Consider the following 26604-nt stretch of genomic DNA (forward strand, 5'->3'; position numbering starts at 1 on the left):
ACAGAAACCACATCACCAGATAATTGATCTCTGAGGTGTTCAGGGCCAGTAAAATAACTTCAGTTTTGTCTGAGTTTAACATCAGGAAGTTGCAGGTCATCCATGTTTTTATGTCTTTAAGACATTCTTGAATTTTAGCGAGCTGGTTGGTCTCCTCTGGTTTGATCCATAGATATAATTGAGTATCGTCTGCATAGCAATGAAAGTTTATGGAGTGTTTCCTGATAATATTGCCCAAAGGAAGCATATATAAGGTAAATAAAATTGGTCCAAGCACAGAACCTTGTGGAACTCCGTGATTAACGTTAGTGGTCATTGAGGCTTCATCGTTTACAAATACAAATTGAGATGGATCTGATAAATAGGATTTAAACCAACTTAGTGCGGTACCTGAAATGCCAATCGACTGATCCAGTCTCTGTAATAGGATGTCATGATCAATGGTGTCGAACACAGCACTAAGGTCTAATAATACCAGTACGGAGATGAGTCCTTTATCTGATGCAATTAGGAGGTCATTTGTAATTTTCACCAGTGCTGTCTCTGAGCTGTGGTGTTTTCTAAATCCTGACTGAAACTCCTCAAATAAACTATTCTGATGTAGGAAGTCACACAACTGATTTGCGACTACTTTCTGAAGGATCTTAGAGAGGAAGGGAAGGTTAGAGATCGGTCTGTAGTTAGCCAACACCTCTGGATTAAGAGTGGGCTTCTTCAGGAGAGGTTTAATTACAGCTACTTTGAAGGAATGTGGTACATGGCCTGTTAGCAAAGACACGTTAACAATATCCAGCAGAGAGGTGCCAATTAAAGGCAACACGTCTTTAAGCAGCCTTGTTGGGATGGGGTCCAAGAGACAAGTAGACGGTTTAGGAGTAGAAACCGTTGAAGACAATTGGTCTAGGTTAATGGGAGAAAAGCTATCCAAATATACACCAGGGCATACAGCCGTTTCCAAGGCCACTCCTCTTGATGACAGATCGGCAGTAGTTGAGGGCAAGAGATCATCAATCTTGCCTCTAATAGTTTAAATGTTTTCATTGAAGAAGTTCATGAAGTCATTACTACTGAGGTCTATAGGAATACACGGCTCCACAGAGCTGTGACTCTGTCAGCCTGGCTACAGTGTTAAAGAGAACCCTGGGGTTGTTCTTATTGTTCTCTATTACTGATGAGTAATAGGCTGCTCTGGCATTACGGAGAGCCTTTTTATATGTTTTAAGACTATCTCTCCAAACTAAGCGTGATTCTTCCAGATTGGTGGAACGCCATATTCTTTCGAGCTTTCGTGACGTTTGCTTTAGTTTGCGGGTCTGAGGGTTATACCAGGGAGCAAACCTCCTTTGCCTCACTGTCTTCTTCTTCAGTGGGGCTATCAAGTCTAGTGTCATTCTCAGTGAGCCTGTAGCACTATCGACAAGATGATCAATCTGGGACGGACTAAAGTTAGCACAGGAGTCCTCCGTCACATTGAGACGTGGTATTGAATCAAATGCAGAAGGAATCTCTTCTTTAAATTTAGCTACAGCACTGTCAGTTAGACATCTGGTGTAGAAACTTTTGACTAACGGTGTATACTCCGGGAGTATAAACTCAAAAGTTATGAGGTAATGGTCTGACAGAAGAGGGTTCTGTGGGAAGACCTCCAAATGCTCAATGTCAATGCCATATGTAAGAACAAGGTGGAGGGTGTGGCCAAAGCAGTGAGTGGGTTTCTGTACTCTGACAGAAGCCAATAGAGTCCAACAATGAGATAAATGCAGTACTAAGGCAATCATTATCAATATCCACATGAATATTAAAATCTCCTACAATAATAACCTTGTCAGTTTTAAGGACTAAACTTGATAAACACTCTGAAAATTCAGATATAAATTCTGAATATGGACCTGGTGGCCGGTACAGTATAACAAATAGAATTGGCTGTAATGTTTTCCAGGTTGGATGTGAAAGACTAAGAACAAGGCTTTCAAATGAGTTGTAGTTTAGTTTAGGTTTAGGATTCATTAATAGGCTTGAGTCAAAGATGGCTGCTACTCCACCTCCTCGGCCGGTGCCTCGAGGAATGTGAGTATTAATATCACTTGATTCATTTAAGCTGACATATTCTTCATGGCTCAGCCAGGTTTCAGTAAGACACAATAAATCAATGTGATTGTCTGATATTAAATCATTTACTAATACAGCTTTAGATGACAGAGATCTAATATTTAGGAGTCCACATTTAATTCTCTTCTTTTGTTGCACTGTTGCAGTAGTGATGTTAACCTGTATGAGGTTATTTTGTATGACTCCTCTTCTGGTTACTTTTGATTTAATTAATTTAAGTGGCCGTGGGACAGACACAGTCTCTATAGAGTTAAGGTTAAGGGTGGGTAACTGCTCGGATGGAAGTGCAGAGAAGGGTGGAAGACTACAACTCTGCTTCTGCTTCCTGATCTGAACTCTGGGTCATGGATTAAGTCCGTTAATCAACTTCGCCATGTTTGCAGAAATGAGACGCCCTCCATCCCAAGTGGGATGAATGCCGTCTCGACTCATCAGATCAGGCTTTCCCCAGAAAGTCCTCCAGTTATCTATGTAGCCCACATTGTTTGCTGGGCACCACCTGGACAACCAGCAGTTGAATGACGACATGCGGCTATACATGTCATCATTGATCAGATTGGGGAGAGGGCCACAGAAAACTACGGTATATATATATATATATATATATATATATATATATATATATATATATATATATATATATATATATATGTATGTATATATATACATGTATGTGTGTATGTATATATATATATATATATATATATATATATATATATATATAATATTAATACTTCTATTCCCACAAAAGTGAAAAGACAACATCCACCAAAAATATGGCACTGTCAAAGCATAAAGAAGCATCCTTCTTTAGAGATTCTTTTTTTAATCATCTCCCAAGTCACCAGACAAAATATTAAAAACAATTACTAAAAGGTTATTGTACACTTCTCAGTGTTTTCGGTTTAGTTACAGATATGATATGAATATCACTGTGTTTTGAATCCTGTCAGGACATGAGGAACTATGATGCTGTCGAGGTGATGAAACAAAGAAAAGAAATGTACACTTTATTGATCCCCATGGGTAAATTCTTCTCTCCATGTGAACCATCCTGACCTCCACCAGTTTTACGCTATCGACTTATCCACCTCTCACCTACGTGAACTGGGATCCACCACAGTGGGCAGGTGAGGCCATGTAGATCATGGATTGATACATGTTAAAGATTACGTGATGTATTTTAAATATAAGGACCTAAAAATCAGTGTCAATAGACAGATAGTAATGAAAACACTAAACTGCCTCAGACCGGCCCGACCCCCTGCTGTGGAGCTCTGCCCTCTACCCAACCCTCACAAGACCAAGTGCTCAATAAAAATGAAAAGAAATGACTGCCACGCTTCAGTGGAACGAAAAGAATAGATGTTATGGCCTTATTGGCAAGACATATGATATTGATATAATCAGTCTCTTTGCGAGGGGGAACATAAGTATGTGTTGTCTCTGGTCATGTGAGTCTGTATAACATGTCAAACACTTTAAACATCATGCTTTATTGTTATTGCAGATGACACATCTTTAGTTGGACTCCATACATTGGTACATCAATAAAGTTTGATGGAACAAAACAAACCAGCGCGAGGCCGAACGCTCTGCAGTCGATATGATCGAATTCAAATAGAGCGCGCGCGTGCGTCGGCCTCAAGAGGAGCGCGCGTGCGTCAGCGGGAACGCGCCGCGTCACACTCACGACAGCGTGTGCACCGAGCCGGTCCGGAGGAACAATGCTTCTCCTGAAGCACTTCGCACGTGGGTGTCCGCCGGCCCCCCGCAGAGCGGCCCCGCTCTGGCCGTCTGTGTGGCCGCATGCTCGGGGGCAGACGGCAGGGCTGAAGCGGTTCAGCACGGCGGAGGCTTCTGTGAGGACCGGGGCTCCCGGCAGCCCGAGGGAGAGGTGCCTGACCATGGCGACCGTAAACCCGCACGTGAAAGCGGTGGAGTACGCCGTGAGAGGACCCATCGTCACACGGGCGGGGGACCTCGAGAGGGCTCTGCGGCAGGTCAGTGCGAACGGGACGGGAAGAATGGAGAAGAATGTCAACTCCCCGTGCGCGTGTACGAGGATGAGCTCAATGAGAAAGGTTGCGTCATCCTCGTGCCGGATGGGGACCACAAGACGGGCCCTGCTACCTGCTCACCGCTGTGCACCCGATGTGTCCGGCTTTGTGTCCGGAGGGGACGCTCTGAGGGGTCGGGTTTGTGCTGCAGTCCTCCTCATCTACAGAATGTGTTATGTTCTTGTCTCTCCAGGGACAGAACCAGTCTTTCACTGAAGTCATCAAAGCCAACATTGGTGATGCTCATGCTATGGGCCAGCAGCCAATCACTTTCCTCCGTCAGGTGTGTAGCCAACCAATCTGATGATGTCATGGACCACCATGGTCCTCCTCATGCCAATTATGATTATGGCAGTTCAACCCACTACTAGGAAAGTTATCTCTCTCTCTCTCTCTCTCTCTCTCTCTCTCTCTCTCTCTCTCTCTCTCTCTCTCTCTCTCTCTCTCTCTATATATATATATATATATATATATATATATATATATATATATATATATATATATATATATATATATATATATATATATATAATTTCACCTACTGGAGCTGTTCTTTAAATACTGACTGGTTGAACCAACATGATGGAGTCACTACAAGCGAGCCGTTTCCTGTTTGCCTCTCCTCTCTCCTGGTGGTTTGTGTGTTTTGAATGTAGCCGTGTTCATTCTGCCTCTGCAGGTCGTGGCTCTGTGTTGTTTCCCAGAACTTCTTGAGAGTCCATCTTTCCCCGATGATGCCAAGCAACGAGCCCAGCGCATCCTGCAGGACTGTGGTGGACAGAGCCTAGGTGTGTGTGTGTGTGAGAAAACAATATTTGTATTATAATTGCGTGTAAAAACCATTAGATGTGTACTGTATGATGTGTATTTCTTCTTCAGGCTCGTACAGTGCCAGCCAGGGGGTGGAGTGTATCCGTCGAGACATTGCTGACTACATCACGCATAGAGACCAGGGTGTACCTTCTGATTGGAACAACATCTACCTCACCACAGGGGCCAGTGATGGCATCATGGTACGAACAGGACTTTTGGGTTGATGGGAGGTAGGAGGCAGGGAATTGATAAAACAAGTAATGGGAAATCATTATGACTTGATAGTGATTGCACCTTTTCTGCTTCCAAATGAATCACATACATCCTACCTATTGTTTCTAGAGCATCCTGAAGCTGATCGTATCAGGTCAGGGCTCCTCCAGGACGGGCGTGATGATTCCCATCCCTCAGTACCCACTGTACTCTGCAGCCATATCGGAGTTAGAGGCTGTGCACATCAACTACTACCTGGATGAGGACCATTGCTGGGCATTGGATATTGAGGAACTGCAGCGAGCCTACCTCACCGCTAAACAGCAGTGCCAGCCCAGAGTCCTCTGTATCATCAACCCTGGAAACCCCACTGGTAGGACATTAGGATTTGTAACACTGTACCTATTTCAACTTTTTATGAAGAATAAGATGGGAATGATGACTGTTTCCATAAAAGAGATGTTGTTCTTATATTATATATATTTTATATTTGTAATGTGTATTTCATTGAACATATTCTGTCCCGCTGGCGACATTTTTCTTTGCAAAGAATTTGTCAGATGTTTGAAACACAATCCTCGGCCTGTTCAATTAAATTCAGTTTATTTTGTATAGTCTTGAATTATAAATTACTTTACAATCTGTACACATACGACATCCCTGACCTTTGACCTCACATCGGATCAGGAAGGAGGAGGATCCCTCTCCCCGGATGGACAGAAGCAATAGATGTCATGTGTACAGAATATATATATATATATATATATATATATATATATATATATATATATATATATATATATATATATATATATATATATATATATATATATATACTGATCATTTTCAAGATTTTCCTTTATGTATCATTGGTTGTTCGGAACAGCAATTTCAATTAAATATATCATATAGCAGACAAACAGTGATATTTAAGAAGTGAAATTAAGTTTATAGGATTTACAGAAAGTGTGCAATAATTACTTAAACAAAAGTAGGCAGGTGCATACATTTGGGCACCCTTGTTGTTTTATTGATTTGAATACCTTTAGCACTAATTATTGGAACACCAAATTTGTTTGGTAAGCTCATTGACCCTTGACCTACATACACAGGTGGAGCCAATCATGAGAAAGGGTATTTAAGGTGGCCAGTTGCAAGTTGTTCTCCTCTTTGCATCTTCTCTGAAGACTGGCAACATGGGAGCCTCAAAACAACTGTCCAATGACCTGAAAACAAAGATTGTTCAACATCATGGTTTAGGGGAAGGAGACACAAAGCTAGCTCAGAGATTTCAGCTGTCAGTTTCCACTGTGAGGAACATAGTGAGGAAATGGAAGACCACAGGCACAGTTCTAGTTAAGGCCCGTAGTGGCAGGCCAAGAACAATCTCAGGTAAGCAGAGGCAAAGGATGGTGAGAACAGTCCAACTCAACCCACAGACCGGCTCCAAAGACCTACAACATGATCTTGCTGCAGATGGTGTCACTGGGCATCGTTCAACTATTCAGCGCACTTTGCACAAGGAGATGCTGTATGGGAGAGGAATGCGGCAGAAGCCTTTTCTGCGCCCATGCCACAAAAAGAGTCGCTTGAGGTATGCTAAAGCACATTTGGACAAGCCAGCTTCATTTTGGAATAAGGTGCTGTGGACTGATGAAACCAAAATGGAGTTATTTGGACATAACAAGGGGCGGTATGCATGGTGGAAGAAGAACACAACACTTGCTGCCCACAGTTACATGTGGTGGTGGTTCCATCATGCTGTGGGGCTGTGTGGCCAGTGCAGGTACTGGCAATCTTGTTAAAGTTGAAGGTCGCATGGATTCCAGTCAGTATGAGCAGATTCTTGTGAACAATGTTCAGGAATCAGTGGCAAAGTTGAAGTTGAGCCGGGGCTGGAAACTTCAACAAGACAAGGACCCTAAACACTGCTCAAATTCTACCAAAGCATTCCTGCAGAGGAACAAGTACAACGTTCTGGAATGGACATCTCAGTCCCCAGACCTGAATATCATTGAAAGTCTGTGGTCTGTTTTAAAGCGGGCTGTCCAGGCTCTGAAACCATCCAACCGGACTGAACTGGAGATGTTTTGTAAAGAAGAATGGTCAAAAATACCTTCAACCAGAATCCAGACCCTCATTAGAAGCTATAGAAAGCGTTTAGAGGCTGTTATTTCTGCAAAAGGAGGATCTACTAAATATTGATGTAATTTTTCTGTTGGGGTGCCCAAATTTATGCACCTGCATACTTTTTGTTTAAGTAATTATTGCACACTTTCTGTAAATCCTATAAACTTAATTTCACTTCTTAAATATCACTGGGCTGGATTTGAGTCCCAGTCCGTCCTTCGCTGACCTGCTTGTCTGATTACAGATTTTACCAGATCACAGTTGCTACTTCTCCATTGTTACTTATTCTTGCTTATTTCTAATTGACATGCTCATTATAGAATATTACATGTTTTTGTGAGGTTTATGAATGTGCATGACAGCAGTTTGCAAACCTTTTTTTCAATTCTTAGTGATTCTTTCACTACTCACCACCACTCCCACACATGCACGCACATCACTTTTCCTGCAGATGGTAGCGGGGCAGCTAGCTGTCCCCTGAAGGTTCCCAGTAGCTTTCACTGTGGTTTCTTATGCATCAGGTTCACTTTCAGACCATGTTGAGGGTTGAAATGTATGGACATTTATTTGTGTCTATTTACTGGAAAACATTTCCATAGTGTGTTTAGATATTGTTGACTACCTTGCATATGGACCCCTCCTTGTGTTGCTTTAGCTCTGACACCAGACTGGTATTTACTTCCAATGTTAATAGTTATCTGTCTCCCAAATGCTGTTCTCCAGGTCAAGTGCAGAGTAAGAAGTGTATAGAGGAGGTGCTCCACTTCGCCTTTGAGGAGAATCTGTTTGTCATGGCTGATGAGGTAACGTACACTGCCTGAAATCCAGTTTTAAATCCATTTTAGAGTTATTTCCCCCTCATTTTAAATGTTAAACAATTCGTTGCAAATGTCCAATAAATATATGATAACTATATGATATCAAGCACCCAAGCTCCCTCGGGCAGCAATAAGTCTGATGGAAGTTGGCACAGAGATGGAAGAGGCCTGCTCGGTCTTGAATGGGAGTGACCCGTATCTGTGGCATGACCTTTGATGTTGACGGTGATCGTGGAGGAATGAAGCCAAAAGGGAGCTAGTAGAGTGACCTCCAGTGGAGGGATGGGGAACTGCCCATGACGGGTACAATGACAAGCTCCCTGGTCCCGGAAGCATTGAGGCGAAAGCAGTTCATCACAATGAGTCCATCCCCTCAGAGTGGGTGCTGTCTATGCCGTCTGTCTCTCAGGAGTGTTTGATGCATATTATTTCTTGACCTGAGCATGATTAAAGTCCTTGAATTATTAAATCATTTTGTCTCGTGACAGAAGCTCATGAGCCTGTGAGGACTAGGAATACACGGCTCAGAGAGCTGAGACTGTCAGCCTGTCTACAACCTTGGGTTCTTATTGTCCACCATTACTGATGGCATTATGGAAGGCTTCCTATATGTTCTAAGACTATCTTGCCAGATCCTTTCAATTCTTTGTGCTGGCTGTCATTTACATTGAGAATGAATCTAATATTTTCAGAGAAAACCCCATAATGTTAAGAGTACAGTTATTAATATTGAGAAAAAGGTTATAGATCCAGATAGAAAGCAGTTGAGGTGTTTCTGTTGTATTCTCATTAGCATATTCTGTGTCTAACATGTCATAACAGCGTAAACACCGGTATAATTAAAGACAATAACTGGAATCACTGACTCACTAAATAGATGGGGACCATAATTAATTTGATCAATTACATCTGTTTACCCTGCTATGACATGTCCGAAGGGCCTTTTCCAACATTCTGAATGTGTCAGTGGTTTGACCGGTGGTTTTCTTGTTGCTCCGTAGTTGTTAATCTGGCTGTTTTTACAGGTTTACCAGGACAATGTGTATGCGTTGGACTGTCGATTCCACTCCTTCAAAAAGGTCCTGTATGAGATGGGCCCTGAGTACTTTAACAATGTGGAACTGGCCTCCTTCCACTCCACCTCCAAGGGCTACACTGGAGAGTGAGTAACCATTGCATTGAGCACCCACACTGAGCAAGAGGGGGATCAGATATACTAATGGACTAATGTAATGTAATGTGACTACAAAGCTCCATCATTATGCAAAACGACTCCATGTTCTAGTAACTAAAAACAACATTTTCATTAAGTTCAGAGTTTGACATTTTTTCCTTCTTGTTAATAATAATAATGCATTTAATTTATATAGCGCTTTTCATAATACACTTCACATAATTAAAACATCCTAAAAGCTAAAAATAAATAAATAAGAATAGCTAAAATACAGGTAAAACAAATAAATAGGGACTTTTGAGTCGCTCGGACCCTGATAAGAAAGAAAACAAAAAACAAACAATCACACATTAAAAGCAGTTCTTGTTGCGTGAGATGATCAGATTGACACCCCTCTATGGAAATATGGAGTTACAACCAGCAGCCTCATAAAAGCCCAAATTATTGTGTTGACTCTTTGGTTTCTGGATAATTCACGGACGACAGCAGCTCGTGGTCATTTATTTGGCCAAACACAATGGACTGATTAGTGTGGTTTAAACTCTGCAACAGACACTTTTCGACCAATGTTTGTAAAGCCACCTCACTGCCCAGCAGCCACTCAATGATTTGGTTCTCTGGCATACCGAACTGAAGAAACTAATTGGTTCTGAAGTTCAATTCAGTTTATTTTGTATAGCCCAAAATCACAAATCAAAAAAAAAACTTTCATGGGGAAAAAGTGAAGAAACCTTCAGGAGAGCAACAGAGGAGGATCCCTCTCCCCGGATGGACAGATGAATAGATGTCATGTGTACAGAATGAACAGAGTTACATAAACACATTACATGAATATGACAATGTATGAATGGAACTCCAATCCATGAAACAGAAGGAGGTAGAGAGGAGGGGGGCGGGGCATCAGCAGGGCCAATGGGAGGCCGGCTCACCAGCATCAAACACCTCCAGGTCCAATGGACCCTCTGAGACGTGAAGTCACAACGACTCCGGGGAGGAAGCAGAGTTAATAAGGTGCAATGGAGAGATGTAAATTCATCCATAAGGAGAGAGAGAAGAGGAGATAGGTGCTCAGTGTATCCTAAAACATCCCCCAGCAGCCTATAAGCCTATAGCAGCATATCACAGGGCTGGACCAGGGCAAACCTGATTCAGCCCTAACTATAAGCACTATTAAAGAGGAAAGTCTTAAGTCTATTCTTAAATGAGGTGACTGTGTCTGCCTCCAGGACTGAAAGTGGAAGCTGGTTCCATAAAAGAGGAGCTTGATAACTGAAGGCTCTGGCTCCCATCCTACTTTTTAGGACTGTAGGAACCACAAGTAGCCCCGCATTTAGTGAGCGCAGCTCTCTAGTGGGGCAATATGGTACTACAAGCTCCATAAGATATGACATCTATTCATCTGTCCATCCGGGGAGAGGGATCCTCCTCTGTTGCTCTCTTGAAGGTTTCTTAATTTTTTTCCTTGTGAAAGGTTATTTTCTATTTTTTGGGAGTTGTTCCTGATTTGATGTGAGGTCAAAGGTCAGGGATGTCGAATGTGTACAGATTGTAAAGCCCTCTGAGGCAAATTTGTGATTTTGGGCTACACAAAATAAACTAAACTGAATTGAATATGTTTTAAGACTATTTCGCCAAACTAAGCGTGATTCTTCCAAATTGGTGGAACGCCATAAGCTGAATATGCTTCCCCCTGATGTTGAGTGCCCTTTCTCTGGACTTCTCATATTATCTGTGCTCTACGTTTTGTTTCTCCACACCCTCCCACTCAGGTGTGGTTTCCGTGGAGGCTATATGGAAGTGTTGAACATGGATCCACAGGTGGAGGCCCAGCTGGTCAAACTACTTTCTGTTCGCCTGTGCCCCCCTGTCCCTGGACAGGCAGCAATGGACGTCATTGTTAATCCCCCCAAAGTGCACGAGCCCTCGTATGCTCAGTTTACCAAGGTGTGTGTCTTTGGCTTTCCTGAATCAATTAGGTGTGATGTTACCTTCACAGCATTGGCTCTAAAGGACATGGTCAAAACCACTAGCACTGTGACTCACCTTTGCACCATTCAGACTACCAGGATTCAGAGGAATACAAGAGTGTCAGTAAGGCTGGCATCAAATAACTGTTTATTAAAAAATGGTAAAGAATGGAATTCTATTATTCAAGATTAAGTTTATTTTTAGTTGGTATAGTTCTACCTCTGAACTGAAATTCGACTGCATGTTTTGCTCCGTACATAACACCATTTTCTAATCCCCTTGACTACTTTTAGTTCTCTGTGTATGAAAATGTAGAACTTGTTCCTTTCAGCCACTCAAATCTTTGCGTGAAGCTGTAGTCATTGTTCCGTCAAAGCCTTCTAATAGAATTGAACCAAAGCAACTTGCAGGGATCCATTGTGGTGGAAGATTTCTATGTTTGATCAGGTGGAGAGTTGTGGTTCAAATATTCAATTGCAACAAACAGTCTCCGAAGGAATCAAAGTTGTCTTTCCGTTTATTCAAGCTTGCAAGCTGGGAAAAGGGTTCAACAGCCACGTCTCTCAGTGAGCTGCCGAAATCTCTTGATTCATACATTGTATTACATCGTGATTTATACAAGCACATGCCCCCCCCTCCAGGGCCCCACTATGACGACAAACCAAGAAACAGTGTGAATGTCTTGGATAAGAATTGAGAAGAACAGAGTGTATTGGTTTCGATAAGGCATATGGCCATCTGTCCTCCTCCCTATTGCTCTGCCCTTGAACCAGTCCACAAAACAACACATATGTTTACCGTCACACCATCTAAACGTGTTTTCATTGATCTGACTGGACGTCAAGTCGATACAACATAGGTACTTCTGTATTGGTACCAGATGACGATGCTGCAGTCACCTTTGACACTCAACACAACTAAACTTGAATGTGTTTGTTGTGGACGAACACATTCAAGTTGTTTGAGAAATAACCCACTGGGGTTAACAGAAGTCATGTCAATGAACTGGCTTTGGATGCAGTGAAGGAACTCTACAATCTTTACTGAGACCAGTACACTTACTTTGGAGGAATGGTTTTTTTTCTAGACCACTCTGTCGCGTGAAGCTGTACAGAGGAGATGATCGGGTTTGTTGATGGCCATCATGTGTATAAAAAATGAGACCCGGATAGGCTTGTAACATTGCATTCCAATGTCAAAAGATACACGTATTGTCAAGTACATGCCATGGGAAATGCAATGGTCTTATCACTAGCAACTGTTTGGACAGAAATGCTGCTCCACTAGACGTGGGTATTGCCTTAAGTCTGGTCTGGTCTCCCTCTCAGGGGGACCAGACCGACACACCGTGGTGAGGTTCTGGTTTCCATATTTTTATACCTTGTGTATTGTGTGTTATGTTGGTGTCCAGGAAAAAAACTCAGTCCTGGATGTCCTGGCTCACAAGGCCATGCTTACAGAGCGAATCCTAAACTCAGTGCCTGGGATCAAATGCAACCCAGTCCAAGGAGCCATGTATGCCTTCCCTCAGATCTTCATCCCACCACGAGCAATCCAGGAAGCCCAGGTCTGTAACTTCAAGCATTCTCTAATGAGGGACTGTCCTGTCGGACACATGCAATCAAAATGTACCATTAAAAATACAAAACTATCCACAACACTGTATGTCAGCTGGATAGAAGATAATCTTCAGTTGTATTACTTCAGGTATGTGTTTAAAAGAGCCTGTATAGCTTGTTTACACAGGTGAGAGAAATGTTGTCCATGTCTTTGCCAAAAATCAAATCTCTTTATGTCATACAAACACTTAAAAAGCTAATTAAATCCTATTCTATCCCGGCATTCATTGAATGTTCCTGAATATGTGTCCAATCTGTGCAGATGGAAAGCAGCTGAATGGAATGAAGGCACCTTGTTTGGGACTGACGTTTCTTTTCTTTGCAGTCCCGTTCTCTGGCTCCTGACATGCTGTACTGTCTCAAACTGCTGGAGGAAACTGGCATCTGTGTGGTTCCAGGAAGTGGATTTGGCCAGAGGGAGGGAACATTTCACTTCAGGTTAGACATGAACACTTTAGAATTGTATTCAAACATAATGTTAACTTAATATTTAAACAAAGATTTGATCACAACATTTAGATCAAACATCTGATCAGTTATTATTTCTTTAATTCATTAGACATTTTCTGTTTGATTTTCTTCTGGTTTGGTGAATGTGAAGTGTGATAATCAGGCCCACATTCAATAGCAGGTGGTCATGAATAGTTTTGGAGGAATAAACCCATTCTATTTGAACGACTCCACCGCTATGGAGGACAAAATGACACGGAAAAGTTCATCTGCACATCATCTTAAAATAGCTGGTGCTGTAAGCCTGGTGATGTAATGGGTACTTGCAACGTTAGTTCACATTGAACAGTGTCTGTACCCCTGTGACATTGTCCTCTACTAAATAATGAATGCGTTGGTGAATGATGACAAGTAGTGTTAAAGAGCTTTGAGTGGTCGGAAGACTAGAAAAGAGATCTACAAGTACAGGTCTATTTACCATTTACATTGTAATCATGAGTTCATGGTCTCAATCTCTAGTTTCAAGTCTTCAATACAGCATGATGCTCATTTTGTAAATTATGCTCCATTTAGAGTCAAATAGAACATAAAGGAGGGGATGCTTTAGGGGTGGGCCTACAAGGTGATTGACAGGTCTCTACATGACCAGAGCCATGTCCAGTGTCTCTTTAGTTGACTTTCCAAGTCTTTAGATCCAACAGCCTAGCTGCAACAATAACTTTTGTCCATATTGAAAATGTGAACATGTGTGAGCACCAAGCCAACGTGGATATGACTTTAGCAGGGCTAACATGGGGTAGTGGCCACTGGAGAGCAAAGTGTTTATGTGTTCTGACAGTGTGTACGTGTTTATGTTTCTTAGAATGACCATCCTGCCGAGCCCAGAAAAGCTAGAAGTCCTTTTAGGGCAGCTCAAGGAATTCCACCTCAGATTCCTTGAAGAGTATTCGCAACAGGAACCTCAGATCCCCAGAACCGCCCACGACCAACACAGAGAAACGTCAGAGCAACCAGCCTGATGCTTCATTTGACAGCTCGTGTCGTGTTAATAATGCTAACAATTGCTTGATTTTTGCGATGCGCTGGAGTCCCCCTCATGCGGTCAACATGGAACTTCCAATAGCCAGAACACATGCTGCTAAAGAAAAAACTACCTTATCCTGGTCCGCGGCTTTAGGCTAAAGCCAACAATTTATGTAACTGTATCATAATATAATACATTCCCTTGTATAATATCTGGAGATGTATGAGGGGGGCTTGGCGTCACCAATAATGGGAGGGGGGGTAATTAATAATATGTGTGTGTATATATATATATATATATATATATATATATATATATATATATTTATTATTATATGTATGTGTGTGTGTATAAATGAGGGTATGTATGCATGATTATGTGCTTTGTATCTTTATCCATGTGTAGTGTGCACATCTTTTCTTTTTCATATGCATATCTAGAAAATAAAAATGTCAATGGCTAAAATGTTGTTTACTTGTTTTTCAGCAATTGTGTATCAGAAATATTGTGCCTTCTCTCATTGATCTGTGCTCTGGCATAGAGTGAACCTCCACCGACGCATTTACATCCAAACATCTGCTTCACATCCATTTGGTGGCTCGCTGCAGAGTGCAGCTACAATGTTTTTCAAATATAATGTTTGGTTTTTGATATTGCCTTATACATCATTAAAGGGTCGGTTGACCAACATCACTATATATATATATTTATTTATTTATTTGTATATTGATTGTGTCAACGGAATTTCGTTCATGGTGATTACATGAATGACTGAGCAGCAATGTTTTTCAAACAAGTCCTCCAACCTATCAGTGCTGAACCAACAGGCTAAGGACTCAAAAGCAGACTGAGGAGGCAGGTCCGTAAGTAAAAAAGCGGTACGTATTTGAATGGGCGACTGTAGATCGGCGGTTCGATCCCCGGCTTCGATATCCCATGTCGATGTGTCCTTGAGCAAGACACTTAACCCCAAATGTCTCCTACGGCGTGTGAATGTGGGTCTGGATGTTAGCTCCTGATGAGCATCTGGCACCTTAGCCACTGCAATCGGTGTGTAACTGGTTCAATGTAAGAAAGTGACAAAAATAATGATCTGTTTGGTGGGAAATGAACGGGGGGGGGGCAGATATAACTGCTTTAAAGGCCACATATAGTGGATTATTATTTATTTATTATTTAGTATGGATGAGCAGAAGACACAGCTCTCAAAAACTAGATATTCAATATCAGGCAATGAGAATATGCAGCGGTGCCTTTAAAACAACTCCAACGGCTGCACTACAGGTGGGAATGGGAGAAAGGCCTGGACTAGAACTGGTTAGCGTTGAGTTATTGGGATAATCAGGGCCACCGTGAGGAGGCGTGACGGTCCCCCCTCCTGTTCACCGGTCTGTCTCTTCAACACAACGGGTACCTGGAGGTGTTGATTGCTCTAGTTGGAAGCTCCTGGGCCCGCTGCTCTGCAGCCTTTCTGACTGCCAGCACTCTCGCTCAGCTCCTGGTCTTTATTGATTTGTGGCCAGCCATGCAACAGCTACTCATCAACTGGTCCTAGTTGTTTGCGGTGTATTGCCACCCACCCTATTAACAATAAATCCCTCTATTGTTTTCCTTTAATCTGCGTCTCCCTCTCTTGTCATGGCTTTAGAGGCAGGTCGTCGCGGGAAACTTTAAACCCTGCTGGGAAAAGGAGAGGAGGAGACCAGAAGCTTTGGATGGACAGTAGCACAGAAAGCAACATAAATGAACATTGACAAATTAAACATCAGTCAATTAGTGGTATTGCCAGCAATAGCGCCGTGGACACTTCCTGGTGCAACAGTGGACTTTGTGACATTAAAAGAGAAGAACAAGGATAGAGAGGGTGCTTTTAATGTGCATACAATACAGACACACATTGACAGGTACCACAGTTTGGTCCAGGTTTTCTCAGACGCACCAAAGAGCTTAAACAACAAGGTAGGAGCTGCATTTATAGGTCCAGAATGTAATGTCCAAATAGGTCAAATGATCACAGGGGACACGCTGGCAGTCGTGTTAGCGCTACAGTGGATATGATAGACAACCATTGGTTCATTAGCCATCTTACATGACATTCAGACAGTAGAGCAGACATATCAAGACTCAGATTGGGACACAGTGGGGACAGTCAGACATGATACAGGCACATGCGACTGGATGGGCAGGAAGCAGGAGAATGTGTTCTTGTACACAGAAAGATAAAAGTACATTTGTAACAGGCATTCTGCAACATAACTCAATAAGTAAGTGTTAGCAAGTACTATTTTAGTATCTTAGACTAACTAATATTATTGAGAAAACATGAACCCGTTGTTTTTTCACATTTTATATTTGGTATTAAATAATGTAAGGACAAGGCGTCCGGGTCCACACTCCATACCAGCTGGTGGCGGTAGTGCACCAATCCGTTACCCTTCAGAAGAAGAAGTGACGTCACACACTCCTGTGTGGCGGCATGCGCCTTCAAGCTGTTTGCGACCCACCATTATTCTGGCAGAAGAAGAAGAAGAAGGCGGGGGCGGAAGTGGAATAAGAAACATGGCGGCGTCCTATGTCGATACAATCAGGGCAAACCGGTTACAGTCACAGAAACCTCCTCCATGTCTCCAGTGACGCGGACGCGTCGTTACTATGTGGACTAGAGGCCGGGCAGCAGGAGCCGCTCTGCGGCGCGGCTGCACGCGGCTCCCCGGCCGGCTCGTGTCCTCGGCCGGACCCCCGTGGAGGCTCCTGTTCTTCGGCTCGGACCACTTTGCCGTGGAGTCTCTCAAACACCTCGCATCCAGCAGGTGCGTGCGCACCACAATATGCCTCCGACACAGATACGACCAGCACAACATCACTGCATGTCTATTACGTATGAATGTGTCTAAACCCAGTGAGACGGGAGGCAAAGCGAACCCTTCATCATCATCATCATCATCATCCTACAACGAACATTGTGTGTTTTTCCTGATAATGAAGAACGCTCACAGTATTCCAGTTTGGGTTGAGCTACTTTCCCAGTGAATGGTTTCCCGTGTTTAAAGTGTAAAGCACATGAGTAATGCACATTTAAACAATCAATTTGTACCTAGGATTTACATGCAGTTGGTTTCCTCTAAAGGCTCCGTTTAAAGTACACAACCTGTACACCACAATATGTCTGACCAAGCACACACAGAGGAGCCACATGAATTGTGCTGCAAGTACTGATAAGCCAAAGACTTTGAAATATTCATGAAATTACACACAACATGAGCATGCCTTTTCAGGGGCCCATGCTTACTTTCAAATCTCATACGCTATAACTTCAAAAGTGGGCCAAACTTTAGCATTATTCACCAATAGTGAGTCATAAAATGATGTTTTGGGATGAGAGGCCTGTCTGGATAAAGACTCTTGAACACATGATGGTGGTCTATAACCAACTGCTTTAAAAAGACAGCAAGTCCATTGCTAAAAACTGGGGCAAATACTATGCTACATATTACTCTGAGGAGAAGGAACAATTTCCAATGTTGATCATGTACACTTCTAATGCTGCGCTCACACCAAACGCGTTGTGAATATTCGAAACGCTTTACTCGCGTGAGTTTACTCGCCCGACAAGTTGTGGTTCATTCGCAACATTAAAAACAGAGGAGGATCAGCAGGGTCATGGCAGGAGGCCGGTTCACCAGCATCAGACACCTCCAGGTCCAATGGACCCTATGAGACGTGAAGTCACAACGACTCCGGGGAGGAAGCAGAGTTAATAAGGTGCAATGGAGAGATGTAAATTCATCCATAAGGAGAGAGAGAAGAGGAGATAGGTGCTCAGTGTATCCTAAAACAATCAAATTATGCATTAAATGTCAGTGAACTTTTGCAGGCATCAAGGATCTGTGCAATATTGGTCAGTTGATGCATCTTCTTACAAATCTCCTGCCATCTAGGAACACTTTTACAAGGGTCTTGGGAGTCTCCCTCCTTTCCATTTGAAATCTGTAAAAGAGCAAAAAGACTGTTGGTTAGTTGTATTAAATATGGACAAATGCCCTTGTTGTTCTGTCTTGTGCAACATTTTTATTATTTTAACACAACATGTTACTAACACAAGAAGTGTGTATGATTTTAACACATCCTTTCTGAGTGTGTTGGAGTAAAGGAAGTGCATGACAGCTAACCTCCATGCTCTGTTTGTAGGAGCTCTAATGGAGGGGTAGTGGAGTCCCTGGAAGTCGTCACTTTGTCCAGGGACGTCCCAGTGAAGAGGTTTGCCCAACAGCACCACATACCGGTCCACAGCTGGCCCCCCCACAATGTGGATGGACGGTTTGATGTTGGGGTGGTGGTATCTTTTGGCTGTTTACTCCATGAGAGACTGATCAACAAGTTTCCACAGTGAGCATTTGTTCAGTTTACATTGCTGATGGAAAAGATCTGTGTGTGGCCACATCTCTAGACCAGCATCATTTACGACCATTACTATCAAATCATTATTTTATTATCTACAGATTTATTGAAACACTTCATTATTTTTCTTTTCCAAAAATAAAGTTTACACAATGTTTGAATAATTATATTTAATCACAAATAAGTAATGACAATGATTTCACTAATTATCGTATAAAAAGGAGCTTGTTAATGATGAATAATAGCGTAGACTCTTGTCAAAGATAAACCAATCACCTTGTGCAGTTGGCACTGGGAATCCCCAATTAGAATGGGGCACTGCACCTAAGCGCTGTAAATATATAGATTTAATAACATGCAATAACAACATTTAATAACACCCAAATGCATCTCAACACACAGTAGCATGCAGATCTCTGCCAGGTGTGTGTGCATCGTGTGATTGGATGAACAACCAGAGCTGTAAAGCGTCGTCAAACTGGCAGAGATAACAATATTCAATTTGTATGCATTACTAACGGTGCTGTTAGATTACTAATTAGACGTGCAGTCTAATCTACACAGACAGCATGGAATCGGGAACTCAATGTGTGTCTGTACACCCACTTTCTTTGCAGCGGCATTTTGAACGTTCACCCCAGCCTGCTGCCTCGGTGGCGAGGTCCAGCACCCATCTTCCACACCATCATGCATGGTGACACCGTGACGGGGGTCACCATCATCCAGATCCGCCCTCACAGGTAAACAAAACCCCCATGTGTTCTTCCTGTTTTCTTTCTTCGCTACAAACAAACAAGTCCAGTTAAGAGTAGCCCTTTTCAAACCGCCGGTTTAAGGCAGACCGTTATTCTGAAAAATACGTCAGCCGAGCTAAATACCCACACTGGGCCGGCGTTATGCCCTTTGGTTTGGTGTGACAAGCAAACCGCTTAATGGCAGACCTCTTTGTTTAGTGACAGCATTGTGTGATCTCGAGGGGCTAATGTCTTCACCTCCCAGGTTTGATGTGGGCCCCATTCTCAACCAGGAGCTCTATCAGGTCCCTGAGAACTGTACTGCTGATGAGCTTGGAGCTGCCCTAGCCACTAAGGGAGCACATCTGGTGAGCCCGCCTGGTCAAGGATGCTTAACTCCTCCTCTTCTGAACAGGATGGTGACTCGGTTGCTTTTTGTTTGTTTTATTCGTGTTCTTGTTTGCAGCTGATTGATACGTTCATGACACTGTCCGAGAGAATAGCACATAAAAGGGAGCAAAGACAGACAGGAGCAACCTTTGGTAAGTAGGACTAACCTACCTAGACACAGTCATGCGTAATATAAAACAAGAGTTGTTCTTCCAACTTACACTTTCCCTTCGTTCAATAGCCCCAAAAGTCCATCCCTCCATGAGCTGGATGGTGTGGGAGGAACAGACCTGTGACCAAGTGGACCGTCTGTATCGTGCCTCCGGATCCCGGGTAAGGAGGACTGTTCATGGGCCATGGAGACGTCTGAATACCTGTCATGACGCTTCTCTCTGCCAACAGATGCCATTGAGGACCACATGGATGGGCAGGACAATACAACTTCTGGATTTTGTAGGAAAATGTCACATTTCATTATTGGGTAAGTTTGTCCGAACTAGATTAATTGTAGCATGAATATCTTTACAGTAAACTACACCAATGAGGCTTTTGGAGTGTTTGTGAAAATAAAACTGAAAGTGGAGTAAGCCTCAATCCTGTTTCTGTCCATCCTGAAACATGCTAGCTGGGTTGCCCTGAAAGAAACCAACATATTCAGTAGTTTAGTGACATCATTTCAAATAATATAATCCAGTATTCTTCCTCTGATTTTCTGCATCAACAACATGAAGCGTCCCATGGACATAGTTCTCCTGTAATCGCACGGCTGCGTTTTGGCATTTCTAATGGAACATACAGCTCAACAAGTTTGCATGTATAGAACCAATGGATCTATTCTACCTCGCCTCTTACAGGTCTGTAAGGCTATGTACAGGTCTGGGGAGGCTATCTCTAAAGGACTTGATTAGTATGGGGGTCTTTATAGCTGGTTTTAGTCCGAAACTCTGAACGTAACCTCCTTCAGACCAAGTGCAGCATCAGGTCCCTTCAATCCAATTTCATTTGTATAACCCAATATCACCAGGAGGAGAAAGGAAGTAACCTCAGGAAGATTAACTGAGAAAGGTTCAGATGGTGTTACAATATAATAAAATTACAACATAGCCGATCCATATGATGGAAATGATAAACGGGTTAAAGGAGATCTACCTTCATGGCAGTGAAAACCTTGCTAACACATCTTAGCACACAGTCCACCCCTCTGGAGACGTTGTCCCTATTGAGACTCAATGATTTTCATGGTGGAAAGTTGAATGGGAATATTCTCGTGTGTGTGTGTGTGTGTGTGTGTGTGTGTGTGTGTGTGTGTGTGTGTGTGTGTGTGTGTGTGTGTGTGTGTGTGTGTGTGTGTGTGTGTGTGTGTGTGTGTGTGTGTGTGTGTGTGTGTGTGTGTGTGTGTGTGTGTGTGTGTGTGTGTGTGTGTGTGTGTGTGTGTGCGTGTGCGTGTGCGTGTGCGTGTGCGTGTGTGTGCGTGCGTGCACTATGCTAGTCATGTGCTAAGAAGCTGAGCTGTCGCACATCACTCCCGTTTGCAGATGAGAAGAGGAAACCGGTGCCTGGTTCAGTGAGCTACCAGAAGGAGTCCAGCACACTGGCGGTCTGCTGTAAGGTCTGTTGAACACCGTCTCTCCGTGTGATGCATGAAATCATATTAATTCATTTGCATAAATGTGATAACCTGTCCACTCGGATAAAATGCATCAAGTGGTTATTGCTGTCCTTCCCTGATTGGTACGTAGCGCAAAAATGAAACTTACTAAAACTATTTCACTTGTCCACAAGGGGGTGCTCAATAATCATTTAACGGTCCTAATGCAGACCTCTTGAACAATTTGTGTTGCCAACATGCACTCAAAATATGTTGTATGTAAAAGGGTCTGAAGGTATCTGACAACATTAGTGTGTGTGGCTATGTTCTGTTTACTTCTGGTTATTGCACATGAAACTTGTAATCAAATCATTGTGATTTGTTAGGAAATGCTCCCAAGCCACACCTGTAACATTTATGTGTTCCATTGTCAGCCTGCTTCCTTTGGTTTACTGTTATTCATTTCACTTAATAATATTTCCAAAAAATACATTTAAAAAAATCCACATAATGCACATTTCCACAGCATTAATTGTAGCAGCAGATCCACAAAGTCATGTGACACTCAACACTCTGCTGCTCCTCTCACTCTGCTTCTCTTTCTCACAAATACTGTCCTCATTCATCAACTATTCCAAACCACCTCTACTTCGTTTAGTTTATCGCTGTTAAATAAAGCAATTGTCTTTCTGGTTAAGTGTTTTTATTAAGAAGAGAAACCAACTAACGGACTAGTGAGTATGAAATGAGCCACATTGGTGTTAATCTGTGTTCCAGGATGGCTGGGTGGGGTTCAAGGCAGTGCTCCTGAAAAAGAGGCTGACAGCGAGTGACTTCTATAATGGCTTCCTGCACCAGGCGCTGCAGAAGAGAGCTCGTCACCAGCCGGCTGCAGCACTGTTTGTCAGCCCGGCAGCGGGAGCACGTCAGAGGGGGAACTCCACCAATCATGTTCTCCCTGGGTGAACACGTAGGCGTGTCATTTAATGTAGAGAATGTGCTACTGTTGTCTGTTTTAAGACATCTGCATGTACAGTTCATACATAAATGTGCGGTTGTCTGGGACAACCATGAACTCATGTCTATTTAAACTAAGGCAGTACACAATGGATGAGGAGTTATTTACTCTGTAATCATTTATTAAATACTAAATTGACACACAAACCTGTTTGGAATGTAAATGATTGACAGTCAGGAAGTCTATTTATGGACAGTTGTCTTATTATGATCAGATGTTAATTTTTCTTATATTTGGGGTACTGATCTCCTCTCGGCCCAGGCAAGCCTTCCGTTCAGGGACCTTGGAAACAGACTCAGACTCTAAACAATCCCATACACAGACCTGTGTGTTGAATGCATATACACATATCGCATATATAGGCTACTTTCCGCAAACACAATAATTGAGGCTGTGAGGAGCAAGTCATAGCATGTGATTTTCTTTTTAAAATATCCTTTTACCCAGCATGCATCAATGGTGCTTGGAATCCATTTGTATCTTGCTGTTGCCTCAGATCGCTCCTGGACGACTGTCTGCTGTCATGAAGCTGCTTTGAGCCACATCTATTTAAGAGCTGAGGTTATTACAGATCTGATTATTGTGCAGCTTGGAGCCAGGTGCTGGTTCATATCTGTTTCATCAGTGACCGTTTTTACCCTGATACCCTCACCTTTAATCTCCAGGGGCCGGTATTTTAAAACGTGTGATCTGGATAACCAAATCCCGCTGTCCTCAGCCACGGATCAACCTGATCTATCCCGGTATTTCAAAACGTTGCCGGATTGGATCAGAGTGATCCTGGTACCGCCCCGCCCCCTGGATCACAGACGGGAAACAGGAAATGGAGCGATCATTTTACCGAAAAAAGGAGAAGCTGGCGCAACTATTGTCTCTAAATGAAAGTATAATCTTGGTCAGTGTTGATGCGTCCTAAGACTAGATGAAAGGCAACCATTATATTGAGTTAACAAATCACGTAAATCATCACAAAGTTGAAAGAAGAGCTCGGCGAAGTCAAATATAGCAGAGTTCGCTAATACGAGCTAACGCTAATGCGAGCTAACGCTAATGCGAGCTAATGCGAGCTAACGCTAATGCGAGCTAATGCGAGCTAACGCTAATGCGAGCTAATGCGAGCTAACGCTAATGCGAGCTAATGCGAGCTAACGCTAATGCGAGCTAACGCTAATGCGAGCTAACGCTGTTCCATTGACTTCTGTGTTAAGGAGCTAACAAGTTAGTCAATAGGCTAGCGTCTGTATGTCGCGGTGCACGTTGTAATGCAAGGTATTGTGTGTAGATTTTAAAATGTGTTGTACATATCTTTTTAGGAAACAGTTGTCAACAAAAGGGACAGCCCTAAAACCTGAATATTTGTTTTTCTTTACAGATGTTTGTGGAAAGAGAAGACAGACAGTTAACACAGACCTGCTCCAAATGGCATAACCTTTTGAGCTTTGGCTATGAAACTTAAGTGTGTGTGCTGAATTCATGTTAATAAATACGTTTGACTGATTTTCAGTGGGTATAACTTAACACTGTTACACTTAGGCTGTTCAAACCTTTACATGTAATCTCCCTCAAATCCACCTCTGAGGTGGGATCAGGGTAATCCTGTTTTTTAGGATCAATACTCAACAACAGTGTTTAATCCGGATCAAAGGCAGGATTGGATTACCAAATCTGAAACTTCAGGATCAAATTTGCCTTGAAATACCCGTTTTGGGGATCTGATCAGAATTTAATCCAATCCAGGAGGTGTAATCCTGTGGGATCATTTTTGAAATACCGGCCCCTGAATCTTGTTATTTAGAGCTAAGGGTATAAATTAATTTAGTCTTAGAGGTGTTGGTGTCTGGAATTCAGTCCAAGATTTCTTTGAACTTCATAACATATTTTAATAAAATGCTTCAAATCTGTCCTGTTGGATATGTTTTTGGAGTTCAATTTATCAATAAAATCACTGGAAGTTCCTTCTTTCACAGGATGAAGGCATCACGGTCAAAAAATGACGAAATATATTGCATCAGGGCAGCTAAATAATATCTTTTTTAATTGATTAGTCAGAAACCTCCTTGACTATAGTCCAATGTACATTTCTCCATTAACACCCTTGGGACTTGGGACACTTCCATAAAAACTGTCCAATGTGTTGAGTGCTTTAAAAAAGGTTTGCGGTCAGGACTGGAGGTACTGCCTCGTTAGAATATTCATTGTCACAGTTTATTCAACCAATTAGGGTAATGGCTAGATTTATCCATCTGCGTAGGTCGTCCTCGATTTTACTCAGCAATGGGAGGTAATTATGTTTGTACACATTTTTAAGATTATTGTCTATAGTTATTACTAGATATTTAATATTCTGGAGCCACTTAAATGGGGTTGCTTGTTGGTGTTCGGTGTGATCAAAGTTTCCAAATTGACCGTGTATCCTGAAATAGCACCATAGGTGTTTAGCAGCGACTGCAATTTAGTAAGAGTTAACCGGGTCTGTTAGATACAGAGATTAATTTTATGATTTATATCTGGATCCGGTCTAATTGCTTCAGCAAGTGGTTCAATAGCCAGGACAAAGAGTCCTGGAGACAGAGGGCATCCCTGTCGACTCCATCTACTCAAGGGAAATGTCCATTTGTGGTAATTTTGGCTGTGGGTTTATGGTAAAGGATTTTTACCCAATTGATAATCAAATGGACAAATCCAAACCTGTCCAAAACTTTGAATAAATATGGCCACTATAGCCTATCAAAGGCCTTTTCAGCATCTAATGCTACAGCTACACTAAGTTCAGTTGTAGATTTGGTGTAATCATATGAAGGAGTCTGCACAGGTTATTGGCTGATGAGCGTTTCAAAATAAAGCCGCTCTGGTCTGGGTTTATTAATGTTGGCAAATGTTGGCCAAGCCTGTTAGCCAGGGCTTTGGAAATCAATTCATAATCTGAATTCAATAATGAAATAGGTCGAAAAGAGGAACACTTTAATGGATCCCTATTGGTTTGTGAATCACAGTGATTATGGAAGAGGAGAATAACTTTTAGATGCCAAATTAATCACATCCATGTAGATAAGTAAGTCCTTAAATTCTCTGTAGCCTTTTGCATTTCTTTCTGAGTGAAGGGCAAATCAAGATTCTTTTGGTCTTCGTGGCTGAGTTTCGGCAATTCAACAGTGGACTGAAATTCATCGATCTTAGATGGATCCTCTGGCGATTCTGATTTGATAAATTTGTATAAAACAGTTTGAATGCGTCATTAATTCCTTTTGGGTTGCGTGAGATTGCACCAGTTTCAGTTTGAATTGCATTAATGTCTGAGCTTTCCTCTGTTGTCAATTGCCAGGAAAAGATTTTGTGAGCTTTCTCTCCCAATTCATAATATTTTAGTTTGGTTCTTAACATGTTTTTTTCAACTTCATAAGGTATGTAATGTATTTGTGTTTTTTGTTAACCAGCCGTTGGTAGCTTCGAGCTTATTTATCTCTGCCATATATTTATTTTTTGATACCCTTTGTATAAGATAATATTTGTCCTCTTAGATAAGCTATCAGCAGGATTTTATAGAAGTCTGAGAAAATAACTACTTCTCTCATTTTGTACGTCATAAATATTGAGATTTAATTATTTAAGTGGTCGTGGGACAGACACAGTCTCTATAGAGTTAAGGTTAAGGGTGGGTAACTGCTCGGATGGAAGTGCAGAGAAGGGTGGAAGACTACAACTCTGCTTCTGCTTCCTGATCTGAACTCTGGGTCATGGATTAAGTCCGTTAATCAACTTGGCCATGTTTGCAGAAATGAGACGCGCTCCATCCCAAGTGGGATGAATGCCGTCTCGACTCATCAGATCAGGTTTTCCCCAGAAAGTCTTCCAGTTATCTACGTAGTCCACATTGTTTGCTTGGCACCTATGAAGGTAGATTTGTGTCTTTATTATTACGCAAACAGAAAAAATAGGTTTTAAGAGCACATTTCTTGTTTATAAGTGAATTAATTGTTAGTTTTGCTTATGAAACTATAATTTGTTGCTGCAAATCAAAAATCTTTGCTCTCAAAATAAAAATCTTTGCTGGGGGGGGGGGGGGGGGGGGTCATGCATGTTTTCCCCTCCCCGCCCTTC

General features: G+C 42.3%; 2 protein-coding genes and 1 long non-coding RNA gene across 4 annotated transcripts; all 3 read left to right on the forward strand.

Moving 5' to 3' along the window:
* The first annotated feature begins 3796 nt into the window (after nt 1–3796).
* Nucleotides 3797–14649, forward strand: gpt2 (glutamic pyruvate transaminase (alanine aminotransferase) 2). The gene is made up of 11 exons (XM_034529570.1): nt 3797–4112; nt 4363–4452; nt 4849–4957; nt 5049–5182; nt 5325–5568; nt 8049–8128; nt 9169–9305; nt 11087–11261; nt 12697–12852; nt 13230–13342; nt 14217–14649. Exons 1-11 carry the CDS (start codon nt 3837–3839, stop codon nt 14371–14373), a joined length of 1671 nt encoding a protein of 556 aa, XP_034385461.1. The 5' UTR covers nt 3797–3836; the 3' UTR covers nt 14374–14649.
* A 2176-nt stretch (nt 14650–16825) lies between these two features.
* Nucleotides 16826–22652, forward strand: mtfmt (mitochondrial methionyl-tRNA formyltransferase). 2 transcript variants are annotated; one of them, XM_034529534.1, is made up of 9 exons: nt 16845–17188; nt 18567–18764; nt 19394–19516; nt 19776–19878; nt 19977–20052; nt 20142–20233; nt 20303–20381; nt 21436–21509; nt 22266–22652. In XM_034529534.1, the coding sequence occupies exons 1-9, from the start codon at nt 17031–17033 to the stop codon at nt 22452–22454; spliced, it is 1092 nt and encodes a 363-aa protein (XP_034385425.1). In that variant the 5' UTR covers nt 16845–17030; the 3' UTR covers nt 22455–22652. The 2 variants fall into 2 exon arrangements, with proteins under 2 accessions (XP_034385424.1, XP_034385425.1); XM_034529533.1 differs by having other exon boundaries at nt 16826–17188; nt 20142–20381.
* A 672-nt stretch (nt 22653–23324) lies between these two features.
* Nucleotides 23325–24002, forward strand: LOC117728729. The gene is made up of 2 exons (XR_004609251.1): nt 23325–23401; nt 23879–24002. It is a non-coding gene; the product is annotated as an uncharacterized LOC117728729 (long non-coding RNA).
* The last annotated feature ends 2602 nt before the right edge of the window (nt 24003–26604 follow it).

The sequence above is a fragment of the Cyclopterus lumpus genome, chromosome 3 (genome assembly GCF_009769545.1).
Source record: "Cyclopterus lumpus isolate fCycLum1 chromosome 3, fCycLum1.pri, whole genome shotgun sequence".
In the NCBI taxonomy this organism is placed as follows: Eukaryota; Metazoa; Chordata; class Actinopteri; order Perciformes; family Cyclopteridae; genus Cyclopterus; species Cyclopterus lumpus.

Coding starts and splice junctions, on each gene's coding strand:
- gpt2 (XM_034529570.1), top strand. CDS start 3,837: ATGCTTCTCCTGAAGCACTTCGCACGTGGGTGTCCGCCGGCCCCCCGC. Junction 5,569..8,048: donor CAACCCTGGAAACCCCACTG/GTAGGACATTAG, acceptor GCTGTTCTCCAG/GTCAAGTGCAGAGTAAGAAG. Junction 13,343..14,216: donor GAGGGAACATTTCACTTCAG/GTTAGACATGAA, acceptor TATGTTTCTTAG/AATGACCATCCTGCCGAGCC.
- mtfmt (XM_034529533.1), top strand. CDS start 17,031: ATGTGGACTAGAGGCCGGGCAGCAGGAGCCGCTCTGCGGCGCGGCTGC. Junction 20,382..21,435: donor ATGTCACATTTCATTATTGG/GTAAGTTTGTCC, acceptor TCCCGTTTGCAG/ATGAGAAGAGGAAACCGGTG. Junction 21,510..22,265: donor CACTGGCGGTCTGCTGTAAG/GTCTGTTGAACA, acceptor TCTGTGTTCCAG/GATGGCTGGGTGGGGTTCAA.